Source organism: Oryctolagus cuniculus, chromosome 6, assembly GCF_051225735.1.
Source record: "Oryctolagus cuniculus isolate XC-2025 breed Fujian yellow rabbit chromosome 6, ASM5122573v1, whole genome shotgun sequence".
NCBI lineage: Eukaryota > Metazoa > Chordata > Mammalia > Lagomorpha > Leporidae > Oryctolagus > Oryctolagus cuniculus.
Genome location: NC_142872.1, coordinates 75,362,723 through 75,381,856, shown reverse-complemented (window position 1 = coordinate 75,381,856; position 19,134 = coordinate 75,362,723). Strand labels below are relative to the sequence as shown.

Sequence of the window (19,134 nt, the reverse complement as noted above, 5' to 3'; positions counted from 1 at the left end):
AGTCTAATTTTTGTCTCTGTTATTAATGTTAGTAATGAAAGGTTAATATCTACACTAATTGCCACTATTTCATTATTCCTAGTCACCAACTCTCATGAATGCATACATGCATACATGTATGCACATTAAATAAATGCACATGAATACACACACCATGCATATGACAACACATACACATGAACTCACAAGATTACAGTCATGCACATACACAGGAACACACATCACATGCATGCAAATGTGTGCACATACCCACAAGCATACATATGCATACAAACACGTGAACACACATGCATGCACACATACACATGAATGCACACCCATGCTTTGTATCAATGAGGGAATGATGAGGAGGTAAGCAAACTACCTAAGTTAGCACACTTATTACTTATATCAATATTTTTTTCTTATATCCTTGGGAATTATGAAAACAGGCTATGAAGATTCCTGAGTTTGTATTAAGTCATTTTTTACAGGCCCATGAATCTTGCCATTGTTAGAGCATGTTGGAACTATAATATTACCGGGATAATATAAATTTTCTCCTGTATAAGCACACCTAACATTCCCACTTGCCACCAATACAAACAAAATTCCTTTGAGATAGAACATAATCTCTGGCTCTTATTACCACAAAAACTCAAAGGAACAATCACTACTTTGGAGATGACATTTACATGCAATAATTATGGAGCCATTCTTCACTGAATGAACAAATACAAAGCTATGTCATTTTATCCTCAGTATTAAGTAATACAGTATCTCAAGAAAATAATGCTTGAAATATACATTTCCATGGGGATGGCTATAAGCTTGTTTCTTTATATGAATCTATGTTGATGGGAATATATTTAGATACTGGAGCTTTGGAGATCATTCTTTCTGTAACCTGCTTTATCTTGTGAGCTACACTGTACCATATTGCCTTCCACTATACACACACTCTCATATTAGTCTGTAATTATTATCTAAGAGTTATGATGTCCTTTTAGGCAAAAACAGAAAGGTGTTCAGCAGCAAGGGCAGCATTCCATCCTCATCTATGGCAGAGGCACACAGCAGGTGCTCAGTAAATCATACCGATTAATCTATTCTAGAGTATAAGTCAAATGGATATGTCCAGAGGACAAAATATTTCAGCACAAGCAAATTATACTTCTTTAATATGGAGCATCATTTCTCTACATTTTAGCATGGGAAATCTCCTGTTCACAATGTAGTCTTGGCTAGGGGCCAACACTGCGGACACCAATGGGCATTGTGAGGAGAGAAAGATAGGAAATTTGACATCAAAACCAAGAGATCTTAACTGAGCACGCTTGCTGATTTTTCAAGGTACAATATGTTTTGAACCAATTTTCCCCCAGAAGTCCGATGGCAGAGCTCATAGTCACAAATAATGCACTGTTTCAACTTCAGGATGAGAGAAAGCCCAGAAATACATGATAGTTACACATCAAAGTGCTATAAAAGAGCATCCAGGGAAAGTCGAGGAACTAACATGATGCTAGGAGGCTTTCTCATCACATTTCTGATATGGACAAACCTAGCATTCACTCAAGTATTGTGTAAAATGTTCCCTAGTTATTAGAGAATTGTCTTCAAAACATATTGCAGACTTTGAGCTCACTTGTCAGTCCTTGGAGGTCCAGAGTTATAAAACAGAAAGAATAACACAGCATTTTGGTCGAATGGAACACACACACACACACACACACACACCAATAAATTGTTGCTTGGTAAAAAGAGCAAACAGAGCAAAGAACAAATAGACAGGAAAATACATTTTCTGGGGGTTATAGGTGTTACATATATTCTACAATGAAAATTTACCTGGCACACATAAAAATACATTGAAAAACTCATACATTCATTGCCTGTACCAGTACTGTAGAACATTAACAGAGGATGAGACATTAAGGAGACAACACTCTCAACCTCAGAGTATGCCTACTCATTTTAAAAGTATATATATATATACACATATATATATACATATATATATATGAGGCAATATGGTAGCTGACATGGTAGCAGCAATGAGAAAATGCTTAGATATTCTTGGGGGCAAGGGGGTGTTACAGGATAAATGTGGAAGAAAAACATGCATGGCTGGTATTGAAAAAAAAGAAAAAGACAATGACTAGAGAAGACAAAAGCCACTTAATCAAGAGTAAGAAGTGAGAAGAGATGTGGTAGCATGAAAATGCACAACTCCTGGGGTGCAGGAAGAGGACAGAGCAGGAGGCACATCCTCAGTGCTAAACCTGGGAGGCACAGACGAGAGGGGAGGTATGACAGCAGAGGACGGGGAGGGGCTGCCTGTATAGTGTGTCTGGGGCTTGACAAGTCACTAAAGCAGAGGACCTGCAGAAATGAGAGAAATGAAATGATGGGCATTCATGCATGCCTCCTAAATATGGCATAGTAGAAGATGCAAAGGAAATGGAAGAATTAAAATATTGTTGTTATTTGAGCAGAAATTATCAGGGCTGGAAGCCAGCTGTGTTAGTCAGAGCTGCTTCAGGTCATGAGGAAAGATGGCAGGTGCAGATGGCAGGAGCACTCACAAGGAGGGGCCTGGCTGGATGAGATCCTCACCATAGACATGTGGTCGCCTGTTTCACATGTTTTCTATTTAAAAACCAGTTGTGTTCACTCTGTGCCAAGAAAGATTCACTGCCCTATTCCTCAATAACCAAGGGCAAGCATTTCCAAGACAGCAGGGGGCAGAGGACTGGGATGTAGCCACAGCCAATGGAAATGGAACAGCTGGGCCTAGTTTCTGCTCTTGACCAGTGATCTAGGTTATCTCAGGTTCATGCTGGGAAGCCTCCAGCAATCGTTCATATGCATGTCACAGTGTGGCATCTTTCACCAGAGAGCATGTTGGTCAAGACTCTCTCCTACGTGTGAGAGTTTGCCCTAACCTCTAAGACTCTGTTTAAAAAACAGGTCCATATGTCTGCCTCAGGGTACCTGGGATGCACACAAGGCTCTGCTTCTGATTCTAGCTTCCTGCCAGTGCAGACACTGGGAGGCAGCAGGTAATGGGCCAGGTCATTACATCCCTGCACCCCTGTTGGAGACCTAGCTGAGTTCCCTGCTCCTGGACTTTGCTCTGCCACAGCCCTAATCATGGCAGGCAAAGGTGCTCCCACACCTCCCTGTATAACTTTGTGTGTGTCAGTTTCCCTGCCTATCTCTTTCTGCCTTTCAAATAAATATATGAAAATTTTAAGAACAAACTTTCCTAATTCTGAAGAAGAACCACAGCATCTTGACCTAGCTTCTTGGGAATTTGTAGATGAACTTTCTTTCTAGCATGCTACATGAACAGAAGACACTGCTAGTAGGGAAGAGGCTTGATCTACACTTCCCCATGCAGTGTTTCAGGGCTTAAAAATGGGAGGCAGGATTACAGGATGCCCCTTAAACAGCACCAAATTCAAAGTCTTCACAGATCTGTGTACCTCAATTACTTGAAAATTGATATCACCTATATGATTATTTGCCCCAAATTTTAGGATATATTTATGACATCTTTATTCACATAGCAAATATTTGTCTCCAAACTTTGTTGACTGTGTATGTACTGCCCATAAATGAAAAAAAAAATTGTGCTGTATGAATTAAAATATACTTTAAAGTCAAAATTTTAAAAGGATTATTCCAAACAAGTGATGTATATCAAATTTTGTTTTCCTGTGTCAGATGTATGATTCTATCTAGCACCTAGATTGTACAGAAGTCTTCACTGGAGTCTATTTGTTTGAAGGAATCATTAAATATTTGTATTTTTAATTACTTAAAAAGAAATACTTTTAAAATTCTAGTCATTGCTTATGTTTTCTGCCAATCAATAAAGATGTGGTTATTGATTTGCTTAAACAAATCTCACATTCAACTTATTAAAATTTTATAAATGTTTAAACGTGTTACCATATATGGAACTTTAAAAAGTAGACTATCACCAATTTTCTAGTTAAAAGTCAAGAGGTTTTAAATTTATGATCCAATCTTTCACAGAATCAAAATATGTTTTTGTGAATCTATGTCTGTGTTTTCATTTTGAAATGTAACATTCACAATATCAGACGTAAGAAGCAACACATTACCAGAAACCAGGCAGAGAACATAATGCGAACTGCAAGTACTCTTGCAGGTGTCCTCACTATTTTTATATTTTGGTCTCCAAATGCAATTAAATTTGTTTTGTAAACCATTGTTTTCGGTAAGCAGCAATTACACTGTGCTACGATGCAGCATGATCCACTAAATGCTGTTTCAGGCAGAGTGTTTTTAAGGATTACCTTAACTGAATTCTAACCACTTTTGACTTCCCAGCACAAGTCTTGTTGACACCACTTGTAGTGGTTTCAGCAATACTTAGTTCCATATCTCATTTTTAATATTCTTGTATCTTGTCATCACAAGAAGATTTCAACAGTGAATTATTAGTCTGTCTCATAATAAGAATTATTAACCACAATATAATGCTGGCATCCTCTTACAATGCTGGCATCCTCTATAAAAGCACCAGTTTGGGCCCCAGCTTCTCCTGATCCAGCTCTCTGCTACTTTGCCTGGGGAGGCAGCAGAAGATGGTCTAAGAACTTGGGCTCTTCCATTCATGTGGGAAACACAGATGGAGTTTCAGGTTCGTGGCTTTAGCCTGGCTCAACCCCGGCTGTTGTGGCCATTTGGACAGTGAACCAGAAAATGGAATATTCTCTCTCTACCTCCCTCCCTCTTTCTCTCTCCCTCTTTCTCTCTCTTTTTCTCTCTCTTTATCCTCTCTCTTTCACTCAGCCTTTCAAATAAATAAATAAACATTTCTGTAAAAATAGTGATTAGATCAAAGTCATAGATTGTGTCTTTCTATGAATAGCTAGATTAAATTATGTATTTATGGATTATAGTCTTTAATGTAAAATGTAGAGAAAATATGTTTTCACAGTCAGTACAAATATGTGGATTAATTTTAAGGAAGACAAATGTGTAAGTTAAATCTGAGGAAAAGCTAAATAAAAGAACTCATATTGACTTATTTAAACGCATGGATTTATTTTTATGACACTCAAAGAGCAGAGAAAATCAGTAATGATATCAGACTGTTGGGACACTTTTTCATCTAACAATATATTTTGTTATTTGCCCAAGTTGCATTTTCTGAAAGTCTTTACCTTCATAATTGTTTCTTGCTAGATTTTTAAATCCAAATTTCTTTTAAAGAATTCTGACATTGTGTTTTTAAGAGCAGAAAGTTTTTTAAACACTAAGTGGGAATTTCTTTTAAAAAGAATCTTTATTATATATTGAAGGTGCTTTCAAATGACAGTTGTTTGGACAGGCTTCTCTGTTCCTTTGCAAAAAGTCTTTCTGTCATCTCATGCTAATATTCTGCCTTGGTCTGCCTGATGGATATGGAAAAGAGACTTTGATCATTTTCCTTATTAGTAGTCAAGAGAGCCAAGTCTTATTTAATGTATCTTGGACTATTACGTAATTTCCAACAAAGTAGTGTCTTAGAATGTGGTTGGAACTTAGAATTAGGAGTCCCAAGCTACACATATGCTTGATTTTGACTAATTAACTAAATGGCACTCAGAATTTCATAAAAAATTCTCAATTTCCTCAAGTGCAAAATGAAAGGCCCAATTAGCTTTCTGGTTCCTGTACACTTAAATGTTTCAAGGCTGTAAATTTCAGGCTAATTCTTTGACTTTGGTCATTTTTCAGAACACTTTGTTCATTTTCAGGGTATCTGTATTCTTTCAATCCAGCCAGGATGTGGACTATACATGGATGCTAGGATAGCACAGCTTATGGCAGTTCTATCCGTCCTAGGGAAAGACTAAAATGATACTCTTTAAGGGCTTGTTGCAAGAGAACAACAACCAGCTCCTACAAGGTGAATGATCACTATGGTATTACGATTGTAAAACAGATCTTATGAACCTTAAATAGAATTTGATAGACATCTCAAAACAATACATTAAAAGATTTGTTTTAAATAAAATAAGTTTAGGGAATCTTCTATCATACTGTGAAGTCCAATACAAAGCATTTGTTAAACACAACAAGAATCTCATGTGTCCTATAGGCTTATTATTCGAGCAAATATCTATTCAGTTTCAATGAATTCCTTACTGCTAAATACATAAGACAACACTTTGATGGAAAAAAAGACTTGCTACATGCAAATTTGAGTGTGCAATTAAAAGTACAAGTGACACAGAATTAAATCTTAATGTTAGAATACAAAACTTCTAAAAGAATAATATATGAAAAGATATGAGTTTTCTAAAAATGTAATTAAAATATATTTATTTTGGTGCAAAAAATTAAATACATTAAAGAGTTTTTTTTCTTTAATATACTGAAGTGCCCAAGTAAGTGCTGAGTTAAAAAGATGATGAGTTACACACTCTGACTTTACAGTATTCAATATTGCACAAGAGCGATCTTGTAAATGAAAAAGCTGTAATATAATTTAAAAAGAGGTAGCATAGAGCTATGTTTAAGCCATTACAATAATTAAATTTTTGAAAATGAAAACATAAGAATAGAGATACGAAAGCAATTTTTTAGTCCTCCAAATGGCATTCTGAAATTTTCACCCACTGTGACAAACATGCTTAAACATATTTTTCAAATTGCTTTAGAAGAAAATAAAGAATTTGTTTCCATAAATCCATATAATAACTTTAAACAAATGATATTTTACTAAAAAGGCTATCTTCACAAATATCAAGACTGAAGCCTTTGATTTCTTTGGTTTGATTTTAATATTACCATGAGTAATTCAATTACAGGTTTTTTTTTGTTTGTTTGAGTTGCTTATGTACAATAAAAAATACTGTAAAATATTTAAGCAAATACAAACCATTTTCTAATGTATAAATATTTGTATTTTGCCTGAAGATAAATATTTGCATTTTTTCCATAGAGTGAAAAAAAAAAAACAATGCTTTGAAGGTTTCATAATTAGTCAAAAAAAAAAAAAACACATAGTATTTCTTGTTGAGATAGAATGGTATCTTCCTTGGGGAGAGTGCACCACTGAAGTGTAATACTTCAACGATCTTTAATATCCTTGAGTGAAACTAATGCATCATTCTAACTCATTCTAAAGTGTGATGTCAGCACCACAGAAAATTTGAATTGCTACATATTGATACTTAACTGATATTAAATACTTAAATAATAGGAAATTATAATTGTAAAGTTTTAGTCCTAAAAGGGCCCTTAGATGTCATCTCATTTACAATCATTTATACAAAACAAAATTCCTTCCAATGCTTCCACTACCTGAAATCTCAGAGTGTGTGGTTGATGGAGAGGAGCAATCCAATTATATTAAATATGCTCCATTCTCCTTTTTTTTTTTTTTAAAGATTTATTTATGGATTTGAAAGGCAGAGTTACAGAGAGAGCAAGAGAGACAGGCAGAGAGGTCTTCCATTTGCTGGTGGCCACAATGACTGAGGCTGTGCCACGCTGAAGCCAGGAGCCAGGAGCTTCATCCTAGTATCCTATGTGGGTACAGAGGCTCAAGCACTCAAACCATCTTCCATTGTTTTATCAGAAACATTAGCAGGGAGCTGGACTGGAAGTGGAGCAGCTAGGATTCAATCTTACTGTGTCACAGCACTAGCCCTTGCTCCAGTCTTCTTAACAAAAAAGAGAGAGATAAAATGTGAAACTTGACCATGCACACTTTGGTTTTCTAGCTTTGTAGGAAGAGAATACAAACTGGAAATGAAATCAGCCCATCTCCCACTCTCCATCAAAAGCAGCGCTCCACCACTAGGCAGTGAGGCCAAGATATTCTGATCATACTATTTTACCAATTTGAAAAGCATAAAGTCTGCACCTACCTCCTCACAGGCGGTTCTGAAATCCATGTGCTATGGCACCACAAAGAATGTCGTCTGAAAAGACAGAAATGGTGAGCCATTAAGCACAGTGTCAAAAGTAAGACAAGTGTGAAAAATGGTGAAGTGGATCCTGCGGGGAAACTGTGCTTGAAACCACCTATAAGGAACTCCAGGGTCTGTTGAAGAGAGAAAGAAGGAAAAAAAAAGTCAAATCTTCAGGTTTTGCGTGTCCAGGGTGATGGAAGATGTGCAAGTCTACACACCTCTCTATTTGAGAAAGCACACAGACATGATCTACAATGACCTATGATATGATTAATCTTTGCTCTCAGGTGTTCTCTCAATCCCAGAATTAATTTTGAACTCTGAGTCTACAACTGGGAAAGAAATTTCAAATGGAGTAATTAAAAGTTGCCTTTCATATGGTTCTCTCTTGAAAAAAGTTGACTAATCTTTCTCTTTTTAATTAAAAACTGCATGCATGAATGATTTGCTGTGAAACTTAAAATTTTATTCACAGACAGTATAATCTCAGGAAGCAAGCTATTTATCAGAGCAAATGATATTAGATAAATCAATAAATGAAATACCCAACACAGATTTCCACTTTGGGTTCATGATCACACTGAAAAGATGGACATAGACATAAATGCCTATAAGGGATTTGAAAATATTGTTTTAGAAAGCTTCATTTCTACTAGATGATAAACTTAACAAAATCAAGAGTTCCTACAAAAATCTGACACCTTGATACTAAAAAACAACACAATGTGGGGACAAAATGAAATGGGGAGACGAATGGGAGACTTCAAAGTATGCTTAATTTCCAAATGATGTACTCAGCAAAATTAATCTTCATTCCCAACGTTGAATTGCTAATCTGTAAAACCCCATATTAATTTAATCTTGCATGGTCATTTTTTTCCTTGTAGGACATTGATGAATGTTTGATCGGGTAAGTGTGCTACACTAGAGTTGGAGGTGTTACTCATGCTGTCCTTGTATTATCACTATTGGCTTTGAAAGAAAAGAGATTGACCATTTTCAACAGTAACAAAACATATGACAAAATATTTCCACTGGATAAGTCATGTGAGTGGTGGGCCATATATTATTTTATTGAAATACATGAAGTTGCTGATGACAGTAATGTATCAAGAAATTATTAGCAAAGAAAAGCTCAATTTGATTACCAATATCATAATTTGGATCCAGCATTGTGGTATAGCAGATTAAACCACCACCTGTAACACCAGCTCTGCCTCCAATCCAGCTCCGTGCTTATGTACCTGGAAAAGCAGCAAGAGATGGTCCAAGTTCTTGGGCTCCTGCTCTCAAGTGGGACACACAGATGGAGTTCCTGGCTCCTAGCCCAACCCTGGTGCTGCAGGCGCTTGTAGAGTGAAACAGAGAATGCCTTTCTCTGTCTCTCTCTTCCCATTCCAATTAATAAATAAAAACTTTCATATTAGAACATTTTTAGATTTACAGAAAAAGTGAGAAAATGGTACAGACTCTTCCTATGTTGCCCCTCCATCATTGTCCAGTATTTTCTTATTTTAATATGCTATATTTGTTACAACTAATAAGGTACTACTGATACATCATTCATTTCTAAAGTCTACACTTTATTGATATTTCCTTAATTTTTTCCTAACGTCCTTTTTTGGTTTCTGAGATCCCCCGTAGGGCATCACATCATATTTAGTCAACTGTTGTCCTCAGGGACCTCTTGACTGTGATGGTTTCTAAGACTTTCCTTATTTTTAAGGAATTTGTCAGTTCTTGAGGAGAACAGATCAGAAACTTTTTAAATGCTTCTCCATTGGAATTATTCTGATTTTTTTTCAGGATTAAATTGGGATTAACAGAGATGAAGCACCATTTTCACTTCAAGCAAGCAAAGCTGCATGCTTTCAACATGTCTTCGCCCTACTGATGTTTGCTAACCTGCAAGAGGCAGAACGAGTTAGGTCTCTCCCTTATAATGTTTCCCTCTCTTCCCCCACTACATCCTGTACTCTGGAGAAATATCACTCTAAGCATTCCTTACCTACAGTTGGAAGCAGGGTTTCCCATCCCTTAGGGTGCAGTATCCACACAAATCATTTGTAATTATTCTACATGGGAGATTCATCTCTTCTCTCCCATTTAGTATGATGCAGTCATTTCCTAACTGGCAGATCAAGGAGATGCAAGTATGTTTGCTAACTCATGTGAGTAAGCACATCTTCATAAACATTTCCATGCAGAGCCATCTCTATATTGAGCTAAACATGATCTTAGTGGTGTTCTACTTCTAATACTCAATAGCATGCACCATTCCACTGCCCACTTGCTTCTCTGTCAATTCCCACTCCAACAGTGAGAAACTTAGCTCCCATTGGTCTGCCATTCAGACACTTACTTGTATATTATGCACAAATAGTCACGACAGTATCATTAACCTATAGCATGTGGGAAACAGCTTTGTCAACACAAGTATACCTGACTTTGCCTTCAGTCTTCCAGCCTGCACTCATAACCAGAACCGCTTGTGCCCACTTCAGTGGTGAGTGAGTAGGAGAACCATGAGCTGGTTTCCTTAAAGGTTTTGTATGTTTCCACGTGATCTCTTACACTTCTGCCATTGCATGGGAAGAGCCTGCAGAAAAGCTGCCGCTCCAGCAGCCTGGCCTCAGATGACCCAAACCACACAGGGTGAAACAGAGGTAGCTTAAAGCCCTGTGTGGAGCAGAGCTGCCTGTCCGACTGTAGACCTCTAAGTAAAATAAATGCTTAATATTTCCACTGATAATCTTTTGTGCCAAGCTGACCAGGTGAAGAATGAAGCTATTCAATACAACGCTAATCCCGGTGATATTATGAAGGTACTGCGTAGAGGTGGGTAACATCTACAATCAGCTTACTTTAACTAAAGAAGCTTATGCTCAGTGATATGGACAGGCCTCCTTTAATTAGCTGGAAAGCCTTAGAAACAAGCACTGAGGTGTCTCTCAGAAAGAAATTACGTCTCAGGACTTCAGAATCTATGCCTGTGCAAGTTTCTGTGTGCTAATGGACATATAAAGAGTTCAGGCTTGATGGACCCTCACATTCTGTCTCTCCCTCTCTCTGTGTGGCTCTGTCATTCAAATAAATAAATAAATACATCTTTTAAAAAAACTATGATTTAACTACTAATACAATTGCCAAATATTTTCATCTTTATATTTAGGGAAAAGAAAAAATGTTTATTGATTTCTGTGTGTCAGTGTAAGTTTTACTTATGGGGAAAAAAACAACAAAGCCTTTTGGAAATGACTTTTTAAACTTGGGTATTAGAAAACTTCATCACTTAAAATATGGAGATAAGACTAACAATGCGTAAGTAGCCTGGACAAATCAGGTGATAAAATTACCTGTAATGTTTATGGAATCACAATATCCTAATGCAACCTACTTCATCCCTGATCTGTTTAGATTCCTCATGACCATTTCAGAGATAAGCCACAGTGTGGAAGAACTGTACCCTCAGGAAGTCTGTTTCTAGTATTGTTAGATCTGTGACTCAATGGACAATGGAGACATCCTGCTTCCTACCTTGGGAAAATGAACACAGGACTGAGCATTTCCTGATTATTCAGGGTGCTCTGGGTACATGTCCTGGGTCAACAGAATTGATCTCGGTCCAAAGGTCTTGCCTCTTAGGACTAGATCTAATTCAGAAACTGATGGGACCAGTCACCATCCATTAGTCTCAGAGCAGCATCAGTTGCGATTGATTAAACTTCATCTTTGTAAACAAAAAGCAGAAAGTAAAATTAGAAAAACTCAGTCAAGTTTGTGCATGCTACATAAAAAAAAAATCCTACTTACTAATTCCTTTCAAATGCTCCATTTCTCAGGTGACTGATTAAAATAAAAATTGTATACCTCTGCAACTACACACAAACACACACAGAGAGAAAACACTGAAGTAGGAACTAAATGGTTATATAGAGTAAAATAGAAAGCACTGATGCAAAAACGTGTGGCATTTAAATGGTTTAGGTAATTTCCAGAATGCTTTGCTTGGTTAGTGTAAAGAAGTCTCTAAAATACTCTGCTTACTCTGACAGTTCAGTTTACTGAAGGAAAAGATGTTATCTATTTATAGAGTTTGCCCTAGGCAAAATAATGAAATATGCAAAACTGAACTTCTATCTCTGTGTATCCCCAACCCAAACCCAGCAGGCACCCTCTCCACATGCATTCCCATCTTCAGGTTGTGGCTTGACTGTGTGCGACGACAAGATTAATTGGGCCTTCTCTCCCAAGGCTTGTTAAATACTAGGATTAAAAATAATAGTTACAGTCATGTGGGTTTCATCTTTTGTGAACATTTTGTTCATTTAGCAATTTGTACCTTAGAAGCCACTCTGTATGCGTCTTTAATCTTTCTATATTTGTTAGGATACTGGCTGATTACCATGTTGCTTTTTAAAAAAAGACTTATTTATTTGAAAATCAGATTTACAGAGAAAGGAAAGATAGAGAGAAAGAGAGAGAGAGAGAGAGAGAGAGAGAGAGAGAGAGAGAGAGAGATATCTTCCATCAGCTGGCCCCAAAGGCCAGGGCAGGGCCAGGCCTACTCCAGGAGCTAGGAGCATCATCTGGGTCACCCACTTGGGTAGCAGGGGACCAAGCACCTGGGCCATCTTTTGTTGTTTTCCCAGGCCATTAGCATAGAGCTAGAATGGAAGTAGAGCTTCCGGGATAAAAAGCAACCATAGGAAATACTGGTGCTGCAAGTGGTACAGGTTTATCAACTGCACCACAAAGCCAGCCTTGTGGCAGATTATTTTTTAAAAACATATGTGTACAACAAGGATAGGAATCTGTTTTTCCCTCTTGATAGGGCCCAAACCTAAAATGGGAGGTGATTTCAAAGTGTCTGCAACCCACTCTCCTTCCACTGCATTTGTCTGCCATTCTCAGTGTGTGGGGGCTGAGAGTCATGTTCTCATTCTGTATCCAAATTCCTGCCAAGGCAAAAAATGGGAGTTGCACATGTTCATTCATTCTTCCTGTTCCATTGCTGTCTTCTCATTACCAGATCACAAATAGCTACAGAGAGGCTGGGAAATGCAGCATTTATGGGGGTAGCTCTGTGACCAGCTAGAATATGTATTTGCAGGGAAAAGGGGATGGCCACAGATCCTGGCCATGAGAACTGACCTTAAGAAGGTCTTTGCTCAAAAGCATTCTTCTAGGGCCGGGATTGTGGCACAGTGGGTAAAGCCACAGCCTGTGACGCTGACATCCCAAATGGACGGGAGTTTGTGTCCAGCTGCTGTACTTCTGATCCAGCTTCCTACTGATGGCTTAGGAAAAGCTAAGGAACATGGCTCAAGTACCTGGGCCCTTGAACCTATATGAAAGACCTGAATGAAGTTCCTGGCTCTTGGTTTTAGCCTGGCTCAGTCCTGGCCATTGTGGCCATCTCAGGGAATGAACCAGTAGATGGAAAGTCCCTCCCCCCACCACCTATTACTCTTTCAAATAAATAAATACATCTTTAAAAAAAGGTGTTCTTACCACATTTAACTTTCACATGTATCCCTTTAGAAAATGCTTCCCAATTTAAAAAAAAAATACTTTTTTTATAACTTTTTTTTTTTTTTGACAGGCAGAGTAGACAGTGAGAGAGAGAGAGAGAGAGAAAGGTCTTCCTTTGCCAGTGGTTCACCCTCCAATGGCCGCCGCGGCCGGCACGCTGCAGCTGGTGCACCACACTGATCCGAAGGCAGGAGCCAGGTGCTTCTCCTGGTCTCCCATGGGGTGCAGGGCCCAAGCACTTGGGCCATCCTCCACTGTCTTCCCGGGCCACAGCAGAGAGCTGGCCTGGAAGAGGGGCAACTGGGACAGAATCCGGCGCCCCGACCGGGACTAGACCCCAGGGTGCTGGCTCTGCAAGGCGGAGGATTAGCCTATTAAGCCACGGCACCGTTCAAAAAAATACGTTTTATTTATTTGAAATGTTGAATGATGGGGAAGAGAGAGAGGAAGAAAGACAGACACCTTCCATCAGGTGGTTCACTGTCCAAATATCTCCAATGATTGGGGATATGCCAGGAACCTGAAACTGCATCTGGGTCTCCCATGTGGGTGGCAGGGACCCACATACTTGAGCCATCACCTGCTACTTTTCCAAGTGCATTATCAGGGAGCTAGATTGGAAGCAGAACATTCAGGACTCATACTGAAACTCCAATTTGGACAGCATCGCAGTTCAAACCACTGTGCCACACACCAGTCCCCTAAATGCCTCTATTTAAGATAATTTTTTGTAGGTCCTAAGGTTATTGAGGAAATTTTATGGAATTTTTGCTATTTTTTTATCCTTTTCCTTAAAAAACTGTATCATATTGGGTTGCATATGCCCTCTTCTTATTGCAAAGTAGTCATGATTTTTTTGAAATTTTCAGTATGTCCCTGAGGATGTTACACAAAATCAAATTTAAAAATGAAATAACTACACTGTCGATGGTGTTTGTTACTTTATGGAAACTCTGAATGTCTAAGTTGATTTTACAACCTATAAATGTTAATTCCTAAAGGCATATTGCTTTTATACAAAAATTATTTAGCCAGATCTTCGACATTTGAGTGGACATTTATTTTTTATTATATAGTCTTGACTTTGTACTATATAAAAAGTAGTTTGGGGGTGGTCATTTTGTGTAGCAATTAAGACACTGGTTAAGTTACCTGTGTCCCTTATTGCAGTACCTGACTCCCTTGTGACAACAGCTTCTTGGTAACATAGCCCCTTCAGGCATTACTAATGACTCCAGTTACTGGAGTTTTGCCACCCGTGCGGGAAATCTAGGTTGAGTTACAGGCTCCAGGTTTTAGCCATAGCTAGAGGCCATTGTCGGCATTTGGAGAGTGAAACAGTAAACAGGCTCTCTCTGCTTTCCTTTCTCCCTTTCTCTGTCTTTAAAAAGACTGAAGCATTTGTTCAAAGAAAAAAATAAATATTTGAAAAAAGAAGTTTTTGCATCAATGATGTTTCACTTAAAGGGAATGAATAAATTCTGCAAATTCATGACTGAGGTGCCAGGTAAATACTGTTGTCCTACTGAATTAGAAGTAAATCAAATAAGATGTTGAGATAGACAAATGTGCATGAAGGAATCCTGTAAAAAGATAAATGATGTCCCATTATGCAAAAGTTATCATTTCATCCAGATTTAGAAAATGAAATTATGTAGATTTGTTAAACTTTACCATGTACACAGAAATATGACAACAAAAGTTATGGAAGTGAATATAAATATTAGCTTTGCCATTTGTGGTACAGTGAACTGCCACTTGGAATGCTCACTTTTCATATTGGAGTACCAATTCAATTCTTGGTTACTCTGCTTCCAACCCAGCTTCCTGCTAATCAGAAGCTGCAAATGAAGTACTTGGGTCCCCGCCACACATGTGGAATACCTGGCTGTATGGGATTCCTGCCTTCTAGCTTTTGCAAGGCCCAGCCCCAGCTGTTGCAGCCTTTTGGGTGTGAACTGGTAGATGGACGATCCCTGTACATGTACATCTTTCTAGCTCTGTCTGGTTCTAGCACTGTTATTCTGCCTTTCAAGCAGATGAAAATGCATAAATATTAAAATAATTTATGATGCCAACACATTTAATGTTTTTCTCTCCACATCCAAGTTTTTACTGAAGAAAATATAGGCTTCTTAGTACACACTTTTACTACTTCCAAGAATTTAGCCAAGCTCATTTCTCTTTCTCAGTTCCCTCAAATACACACCTTTTTAATTCCCAAATGTCCAGCAATTTATATGTGCTTATTCTCTGCAACTGATTCAGGAGATTGAAACTTTGAGGAACTTGTCTTGTGATGCTGGCTTTAGAGTTGCTAGCTACTGAGTCTGAAGACTTAGTCCATTTCCCTTGGCAGTTATTTTACTGCTTAGCAGAGTGGATGGCTCACATCTGTAGGAATGAATAAGGACTCCTGATTTCTGTAGGAACAAGGCTTTCACTCGAGGACAGCATCTCTGGTCATGCGGATTTTCAAGGAAAGATGAAACATATATTTTGAAATTAATTATTTTGTTGCTACTTTCAAAATCTTTCCTCCATGTGCAGATGTCTGGACAATACATTGTGTGACTGTCTCTATTCTCACTCTAAATAGTTCTGGATAGAAGGTTTAACTACGAAGGCTGTAGTTAAAGGCAGTAAATTCTAAATGCAGTATATAAAGAGTACTGTCAGCTGAGCACTGTGCATAACTTACACCTGAAGGTGAAGACAAAGAGAGAAACAGGTTAAGGGGTTATTCTTTACAAACCATGGGAAAGCACTATTTTCATTCTATCTATATAAAACTTGTGAAGTAGATTAAATAAAGGCCAGTGACACACAGAGGCATCCACAAACAACTATTTTTCTTGACAAAGACACAGAAAGACAGAGCAATGAGAGCATCATGCTGCAAGTCAAGAAGTGTGCTGTAAGGTCTGGGATCCTTTCTCCTGAATCATTAATTTAAATGATCAGAGGCTCAGTACCCTTTTCTCTCCAATGAGGTAAATACTCATGGACTTTTCTCCTGATAATTCTGTAAAAGTTTTTTTTAAGATTTCTTTATGTATTTCATAGGGTTGCAGAAAGATGGGAAGAGACAGAGAGACAGAGCTCTTCCATCTACTGGTTAACTTCCCAAATGACTGCAAAGGCCAAGGTTGAGCCAGGTTGAAACCCATCTGGGTCTCCCACATGGGTGGTAGGGGTCCAAGTAGTTGGGACATTTTCTGCTGCTTTTCCCAGGCCACCAGTAGGAAGCTGGATTGGACATGAAACAGGACAGACACAAACCAACACCCACAAAGGATCCCGGTATCAAGGGCAGTGGCTTTACTCACATGCCACAGTGTTGTCCCCAATGCTTTAAAGATCTAATGAGACCCAATATGCGTGTTATTGTTGAAAAATAGATGATTTACTATCAGAATAGGAGTGAAAAAAAATTACCCCACAAGTAAAACTTAGTAAGATGATACAGAAAAAATATTTTACTCATTCTAGGAAATATAAAACCATACTCTCAACAGCAAGAATCCTGCTCAATTTTTAGTAACTGCCAATTCTATTATAAATATGAAGCAGAGGACATATGTGATCTACAGTTATACCTGTGGGCAATATGCTACTCCAAAATTTGAAGAATTTTTGAGTTGAAGATAATTAGAATACAGATGCAGATAGGTGCTCAGCCCTCCATCTATTTGCCTGACAGCAGGACTTAGATTTCAAAGATAAAAGAGTTCTCTCCTCCTGGATCTACCAGGGCCAGCAGAGGCCAACCACATCAGACTCTCATGTGCCAGGAAATGACTCCAGAGGAATCTATGTAACCAACCTTTATTGAGTAGCATTTAATTTTCATATATCTGCCTTCCCACAAAGTCTGTAGGTATTCAAATCTTTTTTCTTTGTCTGTCTTTTCACTTCTCCAAATGACTGTTCTCTGTGAAACTCAAAGATACCTTTTTTTTAAATTTTAATTTAGATATAAGGCCACACAATAGAAGGCTTATTATTATTATTATTATTATTATTATTTTGGACAGGCAGAGTGGACAGTGAGAGAGAGATACAGAGAGAAAGGTCTTCCTTTGCCGTTGGTTCACCCTCCAATGGCCGCTGCGGCCGGGACACTGCGGCCGGTGCACCGTGCTGATCAGAAGGCAGGAGCCAGGTTGCTTCTCCTGGTCTCCCATGGGGTGCAGGGCCCAAGCACTTGTGCCATCCTCCACTGCACTCCCTGGCCACAGCAGAGAGCTGGCCTGGAAGAGGGGCAACTGGGACAGAATCCGGCGCCCCGACCGGGACTAGAACCTGGTGTGCCGGCGCCACGAGGCTGAGGATTAGCCTAGTGAGCTGCGGCACCAGCCATCAAAGATACCTTTTTAAAATGATTTGAGGAACTGAGAGACAGAGGGCGAAATAGAGCTCCTACCTACTGGTTAACTACCCAAATGACTGCAATGTCTAGGGCTGGTATCCCACATGAATGGCAGCTCTCAACTATTACCTGCTGCCTTTGAGGGCTGGCATGAAGGAAGGTGGAATCTGGAGCTGGACCTGGAACTCAAATCCCGGCACTCCAATATGGGACACAAGCACCCTAACTAGTGTGTTAACCATGAGGGCAAATGCTTGCCCCTGAAATATACCTCTTTGGAATCAGTCATTCCCTGGTTATATATAAAATACCCAATTTAACAAATTTCTGTTCCTCTTTAGTTAATTGGTCAGATGCATCTAAGAGTCAATGGCAATTACCAGTTTTCCCGAAACACAGTAATGAAAAAGTCCAAGTTTTCATCAAACTATAAGGATCTTGTCCACATATCACGTCCTGTCCCCATTTAAATGGGACTAATATAGCACACATGATAGGATTGTGCTTTCTTTTCTTAAACAGCACAGATAACATGGCTTGACAAGTTGAAAGTTTGTGCCAAACCCACATTTAGCCAGCCTACTGGTGCCATTTTTTCAACAGGTGTCCTCACTTCACGTCTCAATGAAACATTTCGGTAATTGTCTCCAGATTTCAAACTTCCTCACTATGATTGTGTCTCTAATGGTGATTTGTTATCAGAATATCTGATGTTACAATTGTAATTGTTTTGGAGTGCCATGAACTACACCGGTACATGATGGCAAACTTAACTGATCAATGTTTTGCCTGCTTTGATTATTTCACCACCTGACTGTTCCCCCATTTCTTTTCTTCTCCTCAGGCCTCCCTATCCCCTGAAACAACATAGTGTTGAAATTATGCTAATTAATAACTCTGCAATATCCTCTCATGTTTCAAATGAAAGGAAGTGTATAGTGTTTCTCATTTTAAATGAAAAAAAAAATATAAATGATTCAGCTCAGTGAGGAATGGATGCCAAAAGCCGAAATAGCCTGAAAACTAGACCTCTCACACTGAGCAGAAAAAACTGTGAATCCGAAGGAAAAGATCTTGAAGGAAATGAAAAGTGCTACTTTGGTGAACACTATAGATAAGAAACATATTGCTCATATGGAGAAATATTTGGTGGCCTGGATAGATCAAAGCAGCCACAGCATCCCATTAAGGGAAAGCCTAGTTCACAGCAAGATCCTAATTATTCAATTCTGTGATGGCTGACAGAGGTGAAAGGAAGTTAAAGAAAGTTTGCTTCATACGATTTAAGGAACGAAGCCATTT

General features: G+C 38.5%; 1 protein-coding gene across 6 annotated transcripts in view; it reads right to left on the bottom strand.

Moving 5' to 3' along the window:
• SNTG1 (syntrophin gamma 1) overlaps nt 1-19,134 on the bottom strand; it is a 918,312-nt gene that overhangs the window by 347,614 nt on the left and 551,564 nt on the right. For all 6 annotated transcript variants that reach the window (XM_089335218.1, XM_089335217.1, XM_089335216.1 and 3 more), the window contains one exon: nt 7,881-7,934. In XM_089335218.1, coding sequence (XP_089191344.1) covers nt 7,881-7,907 — 27 coding nt within the window. In that variant the 5' untranslated portion in view covers nt 7,908-7,934. The remainder of the gene's footprint in view (nt 1-7,880; nt 7,935-19,134) is intronic.